Below are 17,206 nucleotides of genomic sequence, written 5' to 3'. Positions count from 1 at the left end.
AAAACAAACACCTGTGTCAAAACCCCAAAAAAAAAAAAAAAAAAAAAAAAAAAAAAACCTTAAAAAAATTTTAATCAACATAGGGCTGTTCTATTCCTTGATTTTTTTTTTTTATTCTGGATTGAGCTTTGAGAGTTTATATCTTTCAGAGGAATTTGTTCATTTTAAGCATGTTCTTGAATTTATTGGCATAAAGTTGTTCATATTTCTTGTCATTTTAATATGTATTATGCTCTTATTCCTGAAACTGGTAATCTATCTTTTGTTTTCCATGACCATTCTGGTGAGAGGCTTATCAGTTTTACTAATATTGGTGTCATTGTTTTTCTCCATTTTGTTTCGTATTTCATTGATGTCTGCTCTGCTTTTTATAACCTCCTGCCTACTTTGGATTTATTCTTTTTGTTTTTTTTTTAAAGGTAGAAACTGTGGTTCAGACTTTCTTTTGTAATAAGAGGTGGTATCAATTCTAGAGCTTCTTATTTCTTTGTACATACACAGATTTCTCCTACTAGTATTTCCTTTAACTTTTCTTGAAGTGGAGGTCTGCTAGTTACATTTAGGGTTTGTATGTATTTTACATGTGTTTGTTTGCTTTTTTTTTTTCTTGGTACCGGGGATAGAACTTGGGCCATTGCCCTTGTGAGGCAGGTGGCAGAACCACTGAGCCAAATCCCTAGCTGTTTGCTTTTGTTTTGAAAGATACTTTCTTGAGGCAAAAAATTGTGTTGACAGTTTTCTCCTATACTCTAAAATGTTGTTCCACTGTTTCCAGCGATAATTCTTTTTTTCCTCTAGCTTTAAAAAATCCTGGGTACTTTTAGGGTATTCCCTGTAATACTGATTATACCGTTTAATTATATTTCTTAATGTAGTGTTCTTTATTTGTGTGCTTAGCGTTCTGAGTTCTTTTTGATCTTGGGTTTCTAGTTCTCATTGTATATGGAAAATCTGAGGTCAAATTTTTTCGCTTTTCTCTGGGGACTCTGTTTAAGTCTCCATCAGCTTGCTAAATACTGTATTTAAGAGTCATGTTTTCTATACTTCACCTAGGATTGTTTTATTGCCATCTTCTGTTTCATCAGTGTACACTGATCAAAACTGAGTTTTTGCCTTTCTGGAATTGATATGTAATGACTTTCTCATGATTAGGGCTGTGAAAGAAATGCAGAGAAGGATCCTCCTTAGAGATATGGTGGACCTCTGTGAGACAGGTTTATGTACAGCTTTAAGAGAAGTCAGGCATGTGAAAAATGGGAGAAGACCTGGGCAGGGTAACAGTATGTAAGGGCCTTTGGGTAGGGAATAAAATGGTCTGGAGAGACTTTTGGAATAATCAGCAGGAGCTTGATCCTATTCCTGTAGGGCAAAAGTTTATATTTAATTATAGATATAAGAAAGTAATTGAAGGGTTTTACGCAGTAGTTAACAATCCAGTGCATACTTCTGAACAGTTTTTTAGTTGCTATACTAAGAATCAATTCACTAATTATCTGTGAAAGACTTAAGTTTCCAGACTAGAAAAATTTCTCAGGTGATTTCTTGGTCGCATGTATGTTTAATGATATGAATACAGTGGTGCAGTAGGCCACTTAAAGTGACTGCCAGCGGAAAAGACTATAGCTTGAATGACTATTCACTTTAAGTGAATTTTTAAAATTTGTCTTCCAGCTGGTGGAAGTGAAAGGCCCCAATGATCGTCTTTCACATAAGCAAATGATCTGGCTGGATGAACTGCGGAAGCTGGGGGCCGAAGTCGAAGTCTGCCATGTGGTTGCAGTTGGGGCTAAGAGCAAGGGCCTCAGCTAGAAGCTAAGGAATTGAGTATCTGATCATATGTTGATACATGATTTTTAAAAGCAGAAGGCAGTATGATTATATTTTTGATCTTGTTAGTGATAAACCTTCTAACTTAATGACTCATCGTTACATAACGTTTCACAAAACTTCGTATCTGCTTGAATATCTGGTTGATTCCACACAGTACGTAATAAACTAAAAAAATAAAACCTTGGTCATTTCAAGAGCTGATGTATCTGTGCCATTAGATTTGGAAAAGGCTGGGAAAAAAGTGGGGAAAATCAAGATGATTCACAGCTTTAAATCTTTTATTACAAAAGTAGCATAAATAATAAGTATTATGGAGATAAAACTTTTTTTTTTTTTTCCTGTTCTGAGGACACACTGAGGGCCTTGTATGTGAATGTACTAGACTAGCACTCTATCACAGCTACAGACCCACCAGGGGACAGATTCTCAAATTTAGATATTTCTTCTGCACTGGTTTACAGTGTCATTAAATACTCCTGTGATTTTCCAAGAAGGTCAGAAAGAACAGAAATTCTGCTTTCTTTAGAATTAAAAACCAAATTCTTATGAAGTTGCTTAATTTATGACTTACCCGTAAGTGCTTACTCTTAGCAGTTGGGGTTATGTCACCAGAGGCGCGGACAGTCTACAAAACCAGTTGTCCTTTCACAGCCTTCTCCTCAGAAGCATCCCTAATAATGAGCTTTGGCGCAAGTTTTGTTAGCAGTGGCATAATGAAAAAAGGACTGCCACCACCATGGTTGGAAGGGTCTTAGGCTGTGAGGGCCATGGTAAGATGACTTATCTGGAGACTTAGGACTTAGGGTTGCAGGTTTCATCCATGGACTCTGAGGCCTTGGAGGCAGTTACCCCCGTTTTTATAATTATCACTAATTTTAGAGGGCAAGCAAAAAGACTGCACGGACGACACTCAGATAATGGGTAAGAGAAGATGCCTTTTGAGTTTTCAATCACTGTGCTCATTCATGCTGATAATGCACCACAAACAGTTTCTGTGGAAATTTTATTTAGCAGTCAAAATTTCCTTCACATTCATTCTGTTGAACAACAAGATCACTCATCTCTTGCTCATTTTACTTCAAGTCATCAGTTTTAGGCACAAAGGTTTTACTTTTCTCTCAAAATCAAGTTCTACTTGAGGTTACTGCTATAGCAAGCAGATTCTGTTGAACTGTTCTGACCTCCTGTTAATACAAATTAATATCCTTTTCTTAAAGTTATTTTTGGTTTTACATTTGATCCCCATCATAAATGCTAAGACACATACAGCTTTAAGTCCAATGCCGCCTGGCCTTTGCCTGGACCCCATCAGCACAGGCGTCCACGAGCCTGTGGTACAGTGGGTGTTGGGCTCCTTGGGTTACTGCACACAGCCACACCGACACTTCACGTCACCAGTGTCATTTCTCCTCAAGTTTCACAGTGACCCAGACAAGGCTGTGATAGTTGTTTTTCATACTATGCACAATAAACATTATGTAACAACTATTCAACAAAAAATCCATATTTCACTACATTTGATTATCATACAAAAATATGCAATTTTCTATTTTAAGACAGTATTAATAGTACCTAATCTTTTTTAAACTTATAAATTCAGAAAAGTTATAAAAGGGAACTGAAATAGTGTGAGGGAAGAAAATTAGAGAAATGCTGAATCCAAAAACTAAATTTAGAAACATTTGTGATAATAAAAAAGGCAGCTTAATGAAAAAAGAATTATACTTTCAGTGGCAGGAAATGCTGTGTTTTAAGGCAATCAAGGCTGGTTTCCAATCAAGGACTGTAAAAGCTTTAGTGCCCATAAAGCTATTTGTATGAACTGAAAATAGCCTTTATTTTCTAGGCAACCAGTTGGCAAAAACATTGTTTATCCAAAGGATGAATTTATCCTAGGACACTGTATAAAGACTTGTTAAATCCAGAGATATTATCAAAAAATTTAAAAGGCAAATAATTAAAGTAGAAACCACTACTCAGCTCACTTAAAGGCAAAATATACTATCTTCCAAAAATGTATTTTAGAAAAGGAAATTGAGACATTACAAAAAATTTCAGAATCTTAAGAAATTAACAGTTAAATAATGGGATGTGTGTGCACTTGGAGAGGGATGGCATGAAGTATCAGTCAGTGCACAGGGAGCTTAGGCTATTTTTACCTTGCAAAGTTGGCCAGCTTGTCACTTTGAAAACAAGGGTATTTCAGACCAAAAATACACCTTCGTGTGCTTTTGTCTCCTCTTTGTATTCCTGTCAGGAAAGTGTGTGGAAAGGAGCGCTTCTCTCCTTATTAAAGCGGCAGTGTTTGAGATAAGTCCATGTTCCCTATTCCTAAGGATTAAGAACTCTGAGAGAAGAGGGCCCTCCAGGCAGGGCTCCAACTTGTGCCCTGTGCCAACGGCAGTTCAGCAGGCTGGACACACTGATGGGAACCCAGAGGCCTCTGAGCAGCCCTGTGGTCCGAGGGCTGTGCCTTGCCGCCTGCCTGAAAGCCTGCAGAGCCTCTTGGATCAGCACCCCCACCAGCTACTGTGTCCTTGGTGATGCTCGTGGTGACAGACATGCGGATCTGGAGACTCCTGGCTACTAGTATGAAGCCTAGAGTGAAAATCTTAAATCCAACATGCTGCGTGTAATTTTAAAAAGTGAAACTGTATTTTTCTGTTTCTCAGTATCTAAATGTCAAAGGCACTTGTAAGGTTAATGGTATCATCTACAATGAATGCTTTAAAGTTACAGTGCATATCATTTAACAGTTAGTCCTATGAAGTTAAAAAGCAAACTCATAATTTCAAACCACAGTGATCTATGGTCAATCTGAAATGCTCTTGCTGCTGTCTCCTTCTGACTGCTACTCTGATCAAGTACTGGGTAACCTTTAATAGGTAGGTGGTAGGAAAAATGAACACAGACAGCAGAAATGTAGAAAACCTAATTAGTTTGATCACAGTTAAAAGAATAGGGGGAACGTTTGCAAATCACCTAAAATAAGCCAGAACTGTAGACAGGAATAGGACATAAAAACCAAAATTACACTTTTCTTAAATTACCTGCAAAGGTAGCATGATTCAACATGTTTTTAAATATTAGTGCAAATTTCAACTATTATTCTTATATATAAAATTTTTAAGAGTTTTAAATGCCTAGATTAGCAGAGGGAAGTTAGGGCTTCCCTTTACGTGTTCAGATAATACATTTCAGTCTTCGTTTGCTAGTGTCTCAGTAGATATCCATATTTTGGCCCCACTTAAAAACTTGCTTAATGGTGTTCCTAAAATGCTTCGTCTGCATAGATTGCCGACAGGAGAAAATGGAAATGAAGAGGAGAGGAACTCAGGTGTCCCTGAGGTGGTGTGTGGGCCTTGGGCCCTGAAGTACATCCTGCTCTGCTCCAGCTCTGCGTAGCAGGCTTCCAGGGGGCCGCTGTGCTGCTGCCGCAGCATTCTGCTGAGTACGTCCACCTCGTCCGCCAGCAGGGACAGCTTGTGGAAGGCAGTGATGGAGCCCCCCAGGTGGATCTGAGCCTCAGGGACCCATCGGAAGTAGCACAGATTCCACAGTTTTATGTGTATTCCCGAGAGACAAGGCAGAATCACACCGTGGAGGTCAGCTGGTTTGGAAAACCACTCTCTAAAATATTGTTCCATATCTCTGTTGTGACTGTCAATGTGCTGAAGTGGGTCTGGCTTTCGTTTTAATATTAGTGAATTTCTCCTCGGAAACAGTTCTTGGTCACCAATGATCCCATTCTTTAAGGAAGATGGCATTCCCCTCAAGGTAGAACTGTAGCTCTTCTGCACAGGAGAGACCACAGCATTATCCTCCGGGAGTCTCTTTCTGACAGAAGACTAAAGGTGCAATGGCAAATAAAATACAGTATTTATGGAAAATGAAATTTCAGCCTCAGCGAACATTTGTTCCTTCCCTTGGAGTACTTAATATAATCCTCCTCCCCTGGACTCGCTGCTTTTCAGGGTCGATCCTCCTGAGGCTATTGCCATACCTAAAGTGAGTATATATCTTATCTATCAGATAGCTCAAATGGATATTTACAAATTTCTGGATTAGGGGAAAAAAACCTAAACCTGGCCAACTCTGGTAAGAAGAATGGCCAGACTAGATGAGTTTCAGGGAACAGGGCTCCAGGCCCACAGCCTCGAGCTGCCAACATAGATCTGAACAGGCTTCACGGGACTCAGGCACCAAGACAAAAGTCACAATGTAGCACATCGGTTAAAAAAAGGAACAATCCTTCAAAACGCTGGATTAACAGTGTTACTGTTGTGGGCTATGGCTTTATTTTTAATATTTTGTGTCCTTATGTGTGTGCTTGTGAGTATTGTACTGTTAGTTTTGTACTGTTAGTGCGTTGTGGTTTACCTTTGTCCGCTTGAAAGACTTCACAGAGCCATTCTGTACACAGGGCATGCTCTTTCCAATGTAGAAGGGGTTGTGGAAAAGGGTGCGGTCTTTTGCTGTAAACTGAAGAGACCAGTCCCACACTGAGGGGAATTTTAAGCCCTTTTCATCACCCAACTGGATATTTTTGCTTATAGCAAATTCCTGCAAAATAAAATTTTTGAATGTGTGAAAGATGCACAGCTAGAGATTTTCTCCTGCGGGCTCCTTTCTTTTGATGAGCTTTTCATCGCCATGCAAGTGAAATGTTCTGAGCCAGGGCACTCAAAACCCACTGGGGTAGCACTGTCCTGCCTGGAGCCAGGAATGTGCCAATGCTTGCGCCTACAGGTGCACTGGATGCCCTGCAAGCAGGCATGCAGGAGGCTCTGCAGCATGTTCTCGGCCTCAGGACAAGGAGGCTGTGTCTTCAGGACAGTGAAGGTGTCAGTGGGAGGAGAGCTTCACTAATGTGAGGTCATACAGTCTTAAGATGTGCTGAAGCCCCCACTCTGGATTCCCACCCAGCAGGTCAAGGCAACAACCCAAGGCCTCACTATGAGGATCACAGTGTTCCTCCGGGAGGTAGCTCTGGGACCAGCTCAGATGGAGCAGGCACCTTTAGTGATGTGCAGAAAAGGACTCTCTTCTTAGCAAGTGACAAAAGCAGGCCATATCAAGTTTATACAGAATGGTTCGCTGAAGAAAATGTCCCCAAGTAGTCTCTGGATGGTACCGAATGCTCACCCTATTTTCTATTCTGTATCTTTTAGTCTTTTCCAAATTTTCTACAAAAAGCCAAGAATTTCTTTGAAAATGGCAGGGGGGTTGCAACGAATAAATGTTACTACCAAAAAAAAAAAAAAAAAAAAAAAAACAACAACAGCAGTCAGGAGGCACTGGCTGCATCACAGCTAGGGATGTACCTCTGACCATGATGGCTGGAAATCGTTGACAAATGGGTAACCTATAGAATAGTATAGGCTCTTTTGAAAGTTTTACAAAATGTTCATTTCAAATAAGAAAATATTAAGCACCAAATATACTTAACCTTTTTCTTAGTTATTTGAGATTTCACCAAAGATGGATGGATTAAAACAACTGATCTTTAAAGGACTAACATCTAAAATCTAGTAAAACAAATTGTGACCTCTTTAATGTTCCTTAGCAAAGTATATAAAAAAACTCACTTTTTTAAATATGTAAAATTAAAAACATTTATCTCCAAGGAACATCAAATTTCCTAGAAACAGTAATACTAACATCTACTAACAGTTAAGGCAGCCTCAGAATGGAGAAAAAAAGAACTCCCTTTGTTTATAGCAAGTATGCACAGGGGACAGTGATCAGGCCAGTCCCTACTGGAAGGATGGGAAGGCGAGATTCATATTAGTATCTGTCAAACAATTTCTGAAGTAGACAGATACAGCTCTAGTGTATGAGATGGAAAGAAAATGTAGTACTTTGTTTTTGTACTGGGGATCAAACTCGGGCTCTTACACTTGGCAAGGTAGGCACCGGAACCACTGAGCTAAATCCCTGGCCCAAATGTAGTACTTTTGAATATCTGCTTTTATTCGTGAATAGAAATCTATTTGGCAGTATCTCTCAGCACATCCAGAACCCAGCCAAGAAGCAGAAGTGAGCATGGGTGTCTCTGAGAGCTGTAAGGTTCTCTGCTTGGGTGTCCACTGCCATGTCACAGGACCCTAAAGGTGATATCCTCTCAACACACTTGGGTTGAATGAGGCTAAGGCTTCTTTAAGTCTTTTCCTCCTTCTGCAGCTCAGAGTGTGTGAGTGTGTGTGTGTGTGTGTGTGTGTGTGTGTTGTGTGTAAGCACATGGAGCAGTGAAGGAAGAGCCTGGAGAGAGGTAAAGGAAACAAGCACAGCCCAGGAAAACAAGAGCTCACAGTAAAGAAAGGCACAACGATGATAGTGCAAGAAATGAAGAAGAGTAGCTGGCAAATCTTTTATTTTAGGAACACATACATTTTCCAGACCTTCAGAGTCTGGGCCTATTGTTGTCCTCTAGCAGTTTGGAAAAGATGAACCCTTTTAAGGAAGTATAAAATGTATTTTACAACTATTTCCTTCCCAAACTATTCATTCTAAAAACTGTCTGATAGAGCTGAGTTTCTCCGAGCTCTGGCCTCCCCAAAAGCAGCGATGCTGAACATTTCTCAGGCTGCTGTGTTCTGGAACCAGATCCCACGCTCCCTTCCTGACCCCCAGTTTCTGCCTCTATATTCAAAATCCAGATTGGGTGCTTTTCTTTGGGACACTCCACATTCATGAAATTTTCCCTACAATAGCCTGAATAATGCATTTTGTCTTCACACCTACATTTCCGAGTAATTCATATTTGGGATAATTTGCAGACTGCATCACATTTCATAAAATATTTTCACCTTGCACAATGAGAGCAAAGTGTGTGGAAACTAGGCTCGCAGGCTGACTCCTTAGAGGGCAGCAGCCTGCCGTGTTTCCAGACGGGGGCCAGAATTCTGGATCCCTTCTTGTACCCCATCACACAGCCTTGCTCAGGCCCTCGTGCCGAGGCTGAAGACCACAGAGCTCCCTGTGCCCATGGCCCTTGTCTCAGTCTCCCTCAAGCCCTGAATGAGCTGCCATTCAATTTCTCTCCATGGTCTCGGCAGCATTGCTGGGTTCCTCCCGTTGCTCATCCACACACAGGTGAAAGAACAATACAAGAGACGTAGAGTATGTGGTAAGAGGGCACCTGCAGAGACTCTCAGCCTACCACAGTGTGGACATCCACTGCTAAACTTCCTGCTCTACAACTCTTAAAGAAAAATAATCTTGTTTCGTACGAAATGTATTGAGTTAGGAAACATGTCCTCAAAGAGGATCATTTTCATCGAACAAGACAAATGTGAAAATATAAATATAGAAGCATGCCATTTAAGGTGGTTAAAATAATTTATAACCTTAAACTTATGAGCAATTTATGGAGAAAAACATGTAAAATGTTCATAAAAATGAAAAAGGCTTTTTTGTCTTTAAAATAGATTCAGAAATTACTCTTGAAATGGTAACAAAATTACATATTTTAAGAATGCAGTTAGTTGTACTTCCATTGTTCAAATGAATACATAAAAGCAGCCACAGCCATCACGTCGCTTACCGTGCTTTGCTTCACTCGCTGGTGAGGAGAGTTGAACAGGAAGGTGCCGAACAATGAGATCCGAGTACTGTCATACAGCACTGCTAAGTAGGTCTCGGAGAACTCAAAGGCTGCTGGGTATTGTTCTAACAGCTGCCACGTAGCATCCAAGAAGAGCAAAAATAAGGGAGACTGGCAAATACAGAGAGACAGCGGGATTGTGGGCTCAAGTTGAACAGATTGAACACACCTTAAATACCATACAACACCCCTTACCTGCAAAGCTACAACACAGACAGGTTGTCGCTTTATGAATGGAGAGCAACATACATTTTTATTCCTGGAAATAGTTCATAAAATAGAACATAAAACGACCCAATTCTATAATTAACTTCTGGTTGACCCTATAGGCTCAACATCCAGAAAAGTTTCAGAAAGCAGCATGCATCAGCCTCTAGGCCTCTGGTGTACCCTCCAGTAACCGCAGACACCTTGTTCAGGTCTGCTACACAAGTCAAATGGGGCTGGAAACACTCCTCAAAACTGTAAGGGATCCAAAGCAAGAACCAGCACAGCTGTTGCAAAAGCAGCCCTCTCAAACTGTTCTGAACACATGTGTGCCAGTTTGAAGGAAATATGATATTATAAAAGTGTTATTTCAAAATATCTCAGGTGCTTATCTGCTTTGCCTAAGAATTAATGCAGAATTCTTCAGGTAGCTTCTAACTCAGGCAACCTGAATCGGTAACTTTAAAACTTTCACCTATACAGTTATGATAATCTTTGTAAGTACAACAATTTGGATTCTAATACATCAGTCTTAGACTAAGGAAGCTAAGATGTAATGATACAGTATGTTTTTAAAGCCCCTTATCTCTTTATGTAATGACACAAAATTTATCTTATCTACACTTGAAGACTGCTAATAAGGCAGTAAGACTCGTTACCTCTTTCTCTGATTTCTTCAAATGGTTGCATCTGTCTAGGAACTGATATCCTGCCATGACCCACTCCTTCTGTATAAGACTCTGAAACCCAGTAATCGTCCTGAAATATGAATCCAGCATCACCTGAACAAGGGAAGCTACAAGACAGCTCAAGTCTCTTCCCTCCTCCTCTGTCAAGAAAATGCAAAGAAAATTATGACAATGAAACATCTTAAAGTTGAGACAATTCAGTATCCTGCACCTAGGCTACCTTCAAGACAGCCCCTGAAAGGAAAATTTACCGGACCCATCAAATTTTATATGTACATATTTTATACTTTTATAAAAACTGAATTATTGTTTAGTAGGAGATGGCCTTATACATGGATATTTGAAAGATAGCAGCAGCTCATCCCTCACATTTTTGACAGACTCCATTCTACCACTCTTTTGTCAAAAGCCCTCAGTATCATACAATCTTCCTGTTGAGGACTCCATGACAATGGCTCAGAGGTGAATGGGGAGGATGGGCTTCTCTCCATTATTATGTGAAAAGGTGGGAAGCTTTCCTTCCTGTCTCTTATGGCTTTGTGCTTTTTAATATGGCCAAAATTACTTTGATAATGAAGCCGGAGAAAGAATGAGAAAACAATGAATGGATACATTTTATATGATTATAGATGTACAAATCATTAACAAAATACTGTATTAATAAAACAGAGTACTCCAGAAATCCAAGAATTTATCCCACAAATGCAAGGTTTCTCTTCACAACCCACACCATATTAATAAGGGGCAACAACAACACAATCATCTCATCAGATACCCAAAAAGCACCTGACAATTCTATATTCATTCCTCATAAGAACTCTCAGCAAACTAAGAACAGCAGGGAACATCTTCAACCTAATCAGAGGCATCTACAAAACCTACTACTAACATCATTATTCTCATTGGTGAAAGGCTGAATGCTTTTCCTTTAAGACTAGAAATAAACCAAAGACATATTTACTGATAGCATGATCCTCAAGTATAAAATCCTAAAGAGCCAGAAAATAGTTACTAGAATAGATTTAGTGAGACTGCAGGAATTCCAAAGAGTAACAATCAGTACACAATAAACTTAAGCTACTATCACAGTAAGATAAAAACTTGAGGTTTGCTAAATGCAAGACTTGTAAAATAACTATAAAACATTGCTAACAAAATGAAGTAAGACCTAAGTAAATGGAGGTACATTAACTTCATGGATCAGCAGTTCAAAATAGCAGGCGTTCACCCTAAATTGATCTATGGGTTTAACACATTCCTATCAGGTAGACATTTTTTTTATTTTTTGGCTAAGATTAAAACATTATACAGAAATACAAATGACACATAATAGCCAAAACAATTCCAAAAACAAGGTGGGGTAGTTATAGATCTCAATTCTAATACTCACTGCACAGCTACAGTGCTCAAGATAATGTGGTACTGGCCTATGAACTGGCATAAGGATCAATGAAATAAAAGAGAGACTAAAAATATACCCTTACCACTTACTGTGACTTTGGACAAAACTGCCAAGGCTACTTATTTATTTATCTGTAATACTAGAGACTGAAACCAGGGCCTCTGCACTGAGCTAAATTCCAAAGCTTTTTTTTTTTTAAGAGTCTCACTAAATCCTCTAAATTGCCCCCGGTGGGCCTGAACTTGTGATCCTCTGGCCTTAGCTTCCCAGGGTGCTGGGATTACACGCAGTGCCATCATGTCCATCTGCCCAACAATTTAACAGAGAAAGCACATTCTTTTCAAGAAATGGTGCTGGAACAAGTTAATTCTATATATGAAAGAAATGAATTTAGACTCTTACTTTCTAACATATGCAAAAAATTAATTCAAAATGGATCATAGACCTAAATGTTAAAAACTAATACCATTAAAAAACTAATAGAACTAATAAAAGTTCTATGCAATGAAACAAGAATGATCTTTAGGCAAATACTTCTGAGATGTGGCATTAAAATACACAATCCATTAAAGAAAAAGCAGTTAAGCTGTACTGCATGAAAATTTAGAACTCAGTACTTCAAAAGGCATTAAGATAATGAAAAAAGTGTGGTGGTACTCACCTATAATTCCAGCTATTCAGCAGGCTGAGACAGGAGGACTGCAAGTTTTGAGTCCAGCCTGGGCAACTTAGCAACTCCCAGTCCCCCAAAATAAAAAAGAGCATGAGGATACAGCTCAATGATAGATGGGCTCTGGGTTTGACACCCCATTATCACAAAAACGAAAGGAAGATAGAGAGAGAGAGAGAGAGAGACAGAACAGTCGCTGACTAGTAGAAAAATTGGCAAATCATATGAATATACAAAAAACGTGTTCCTATAATACATAAAAGTTTCTTAGAACTTGATGAAATGCATGAGGCAAATGTAAATGACAACTAGAAAAAGCATCTCTGCTAGAATGATCCTAAAGACCGTCAACAGTGTTGGACAGGATGTGTTGAAACTGGAATCCTCACTCATTGCTGAAGGGAAGGAAAATGTGGCCCACAGGTGTTAGAAAATACTTTGGCAGGTACTTTATTTTCTAGTTGTGAGACACTGAGCAGGCCCAGCACCTTATTTATTTGTAATATGAGTAGTAATGGAATAGACATCTCCAAGATTTCTTTTAGTTTTACATTTCAAAATTTTGTATTACTTCCTAATATTGTGTTAATACTGAGTCCTTCAGTTTGGCAATTTCTTACAAAGTTGGGCATAAATATACCTTATAATTCACCAATTCCATTTCTATGATCCACTCAAAAGAAATAACTTATATCCCCTAAAGGCTTTTAAAAGAATATTCATAGAAACATACTTCATAATAGCCAAAAAGTAGAACCACCGAAATGTCCAACAAGTTAATGGATAAACAAACGCATCTGCAAATGATAGATTATAATTTAGAAGTGAGAAGGAACAAATTACTGAAAGGTGCTACATGAATGAACTTCAAAGGCAAGTACCCAAAGAAGCCTAGACAAAGACCATATTTTGTGTGATGCCACATACATGAAATATCCAGAAATGGTGGTCTACAGAGGCGGAAAGCAGATGAATGACTGCCTAGAGCCGGGACACAGAAGTCCTTTGGAATGATGAAAAATTTCTAAAACTAGACTGGTACATTTACTAAAAATTACTGAACTGTACATTTGAAGTGGGAAAATTTTATAGTATATAGATTATAGCTCAGTAAACATTAATAAAAGTATCCGTAAAACAGGCTCATTACTTCTGAGGCCTCAAATACATGGAGAAATTGAGGGTGAGTAGAACTTTGAAGTAAGATGAGAACAGGCATGGTTTGAGGGGTTAGAAAACACCTGATTGCTGGGTTTTGCACACGTGCAATTTAAACATGCACTTTGTGTCAATTAAGGATTTTATTTAATGCACTACAGTTGTACCTCAGTTCTCGAATGTGTTTGCCAACAGTTTGGTTTGCAAATAGAAAGGTTTGGCAAATCTGTTTCTGTTTGCAACTCTGCAATGGGTGACAAACATGATGCAGCTATCTTTCCCACACAGACACAAACATGGTCATCTTTTCCAAAATTGTAAAACATATTAAGTTCATGAACTTAATACCACTGTACTATTCTTTTTTTCCTAAGATTTTTAAATTATCTTTGCCTTGTTAAAGTCCATAAGGATCAACAGTTGGTAAAAATACCCCACAGGTTTAGGTAGCATCTCAGGATTAGTATACTGTACTATGCAATGTAACTTGGAACTTTGTAGTCTACTACATTTTATCTGTAAACTCAGAAATTCTATTAGCTGGAAAATTCCTTAATACATAATTATCCCTTGCTTAAGTGAAACAGTTTTACATTGCAGTTTATTCCTATGAAATATTAGACAAAATTCACATTATTGGCTATTCGGTCTATTTCTTGTTTCCTTCTGGTTACAATCTACCGTGAGGCAGAAGGCATTTGCATTAAAACAAATTTGTATGAATTAGGAATATAGCAAGATTAGAGAGGACATCCTGACAAATTAATACTGGGTAATAAACCAAGATAGGACATAACCCATCCCATAAAACAGGAAAGATTTAATGAACAGTAGAAAATCAGACTCCTTTCTATTCTACCCACAATCTTTCCACTATTGCTTACTAATGTGCAAAATTTGTAGTGTATTTGATAATACTAGAATAAAAAGACATTGATAACACTGATGTAATTTACTTGAACATGGACAACCAGTCGCCAAGATTGACTGGCAGTGTAGTCAAAGTGTTTTGAGGAATTATTTTAATTACCTTGTAGGACTACAGATAGATGTTTGCTTTCTAGCATATATACAATTTCTGCTGAATGTTTAAGGAATGCCCTGAAAAGAGAAAGGGAAAAAATACTATTAAAAATGTCAAAAAAAACAAAAAACAAACTGTCACCACAAATACATTGTAAAAGTACTTGAAATCAAGCAAAACTCATCTTTCATTATATGCATTTGTATTTTCAATCTTTATGAATTTCTTTGGCATTTATAATATTTTTCAACAGAGTACATTTTGTGATTTATGTATCAGGAGGTAAATTCATCAACCCTTTATAAAAAGACAGGGCTTGACTTAGATAAAAACTGTAAAATGGTAAAATTACAGAGTTGCAGAAGATAGTGTGGTTGCCGGGAGTAGCAATGGGATGCAGGGTGGGCAGCAAGAGAAAGCCCTGGGATACAGCACCATTCTGTATCTTGACAATGGTACGGGTTCTGATAAAACTGCAGGGAACTGCATGTGTGTTCAGCACATGGACACAGAAGCGCATGTATAAACCGATGAAATATGTCAACTGTACCAATGTCGATTTCGTGGTTTTGATGCCTTATTCTAGTTATGTAAGATACTGCCACTGAAGGAGGTTGGGTGAAAATTACCTGGCTGTACTATTTTTGTACATTGTGTGAGTCTAGAATCGTTTCAAAATGTTAAAGAAAAAAAAGGGAAGTTGACAAACCTGACATATTCTAACCACCGAGTATTTTCCAGTGAAGATAACCATTTCTCTTCCGTTTCTTCAAAAGGCTCTGTAATATAAATGGTAACTATATATACATGTATATATCACACACACACACATTTTAAGGCTATTAAGCTTAAATTAGCATGATCCATATAAGCTAAAAGATACAGCAGTTTCTAATACTTAAAAGTTGGCTTTAAGGAAGAACCATGCATTTCCATATTAATAATACGGAGTAAACAGATAAGAAGACACGTCATGCTCCTAAAACAAAGTTAAAGAAAGCATTCCCCAGTGCACCTATCTGCTCTCTGGAGCTTTCAGGGAAACTGGGGAAGTCCCACCAACCCTGTTTCCTGAGAGCTCATGACTCTGTCTTCCCGGCCCTTGATTCTGGCCCTCCCAACTAGCACGAAGGGCCACCCGGACCCCATCTCACACCTTCTTCACTGCAAGGCCTGCCCTCCCCTGCTGCCAGTGCTGGCTCTCTGCACACATGGCCCTGGGGACTGCACACGCAGGAGTGAGGACATCAGGGTACAGATCACAGTCAAGACACTGTTTTTCTAGTCACCCTGCCCCTGCCCTTAGAGCTCTCCCTCCAGGCAATCACCCATTGTTCAAGACCTGCTGCAAGACCACGTCTCCTAACTGCTGGGTGATGCAGGAGCTCTACCTTTATGCCGAAGATGTAAGATGTTTTCATGTGGCACATCACAGCCACCTAAGAGTTGGTTCAAATACATAGATCAAAACTCTGTGGCTGCAGATGCAATACCAGTTCTGTTTGAGACTTATGTGGTCACCAATCTCAAAAACACACCCTATGAATTAAAAATCTTAGCATCTCTGTTAGGCAATACTGTTAGATACTACTATATCTTTAATAATTTGGAAATTTTAACAGGTTCATTTCTTTCTCTCCAAAACAAAAAGCAATTGAAACTTCATTTGCTAGAGGTTCTGATCTTCTCATATGATAAAAGTTGAGCAAGTATCTCAATGAGTGTCACCTTAAGCATACCAATTTCAGTGTTTTTAAGGAACATTACTTCTCCTCATGGTTCTCATATGATTCTCTATCCCCCTTTCACTACATATATAAATAAAAATGAAATTACCATTAACACATAGTTGCTTAAGCTTTACAAATGCTGCCTGTATGTCTTGAATATTAGGCAAAGTCTTATCCAAATCCGACTTGTAAACATCAGTTCTCTGTGGATGACTTTTAGTTATTGCATTACAAATCCTAACAAAAACAAAACACTTCAGTCACCATTCTTTCATTTTTTTAACAAATATTTAGTCAACACTAATAAGCTGAAGCTTCTAAGACCAAGAGGACGAGTGAGGGCTCTGCCTTCATGGAGGGTACATTCTGGAAGGGTGTAGAGCAAAGGAGAACGAGGTGGGCTGTGGGGAAGGATGGTTCAATCAAGTCACTGCAGACTACTTCAGGGCAGAACGGGCTCCTCTGTGACGACACTGAAGCTGAAACACAAACAACGGGAGTGACACGAGGACCAACCGGAAGTGTTCTAGACAGAGAGACGCTGCTACAGAGGCCCTGTTGTGAGAACAAGTATGGCTGTAAGAAAATCCCTGAGAATTCCTTGGGCTAGGAGACTGGCCTGAGGGGAAAAGGTGTGGCGATGTGGTTGGACAACAAAGAAAATCTGCCCTATTTATGAAAAATAGGACACTAAAAAATGCAAGGTGTTAAAATAATTCTTAGATTACTAAAATAATTTAAATAGCCACTGGCTATAAGGTTTTATAATTAATTCTCATCCAACAGTGTTGTACCCTTCCTTCTAATGGCAAAACTCTTGAATACATAATCAGCACATGCCAGTAAGAACAAATGCTGGAATATAACAGAACAGCTAATTCCAATGTATT

General features: G+C 38.8%; 2 protein-coding genes across 7 annotated transcripts in view; one reads left to right on the top strand and one right to left on the bottom strand.

The window, feature by feature from the left end:
- The window catches only part of Fan1 (FANCD2 and FANCI associated nuclease 1), a 31,970-nt gene extending 25,685 nt beyond the window's left edge, over positions 1-6,285 (top strand). For all 3 annotated transcript variants that reach the window (XM_010638220.3, XM_010638221.3, XM_010638219.3), the window contains one exon: positions 1,672-6,285. In XM_010638220.3, coding sequence (XP_010636522.1) covers positions 1,672-1,809 — 138 coding nt within the window. In that variant the 3' untranslated portion in view covers positions 1,810-6,285. The remainder of the gene's footprint in view (positions 1-1,671) is intronic.
- Mtmr10 (myotubularin related protein 10) overlaps positions 3,212-17,206 on the bottom strand; it is a 42,723-nt gene continuing 28,728 nt past the window's right edge. For 2 of the 4 annotated variants that reach the window (XM_010638214.2, XM_010638218.3), the window contains 7 exons: positions 16,423-16,553; positions 15,296-15,365; positions 14,593-14,663; positions 10,303-10,472; positions 9,377-9,547; positions 6,211-6,393; positions 3,212-5,678 (listed from right to left, as the gene is read on the bottom strand). In XM_010638214.2, coding sequence (XP_010636516.1) covers positions 5,028-5,678; positions 6,211-6,393; positions 9,377-9,547; positions 10,303-10,472; positions 14,593-14,663; positions 15,296-15,365; positions 16,423-16,553 — 1,447 coding nt within the window. In that variant the 3' untranslated portion in view covers positions 3,212-5,027. The remainder of the gene's footprint in view (positions 5,679-6,210; positions 6,394-9,376; positions 9,548-10,302; positions 10,473-14,592; positions 14,664-15,295; positions 15,366-16,422; positions 16,554-17,206) is intronic. The other 2 variants (XM_010638216.2, XM_010638217.2) reach the window with 2 other exon arrangements.

Source organism: Fukomys damarensis, unplaced genomic scaffold, assembly GCF_012274545.1.
Source record: "Fukomys damarensis isolate Sample0158 unplaced genomic scaffold, DMR_v1.0_HiC HiC_scaffold_7, whole genome shotgun sequence".
NCBI lineage: Eukaryota > Metazoa > Chordata > Mammalia > Rodentia > Bathyergidae > Fukomys > Fukomys damarensis.
The sequence above is the reverse complement of the archived record's forward strand: the minus strand, read 5'-3'. Positions and strand labels throughout refer to the sequence as shown.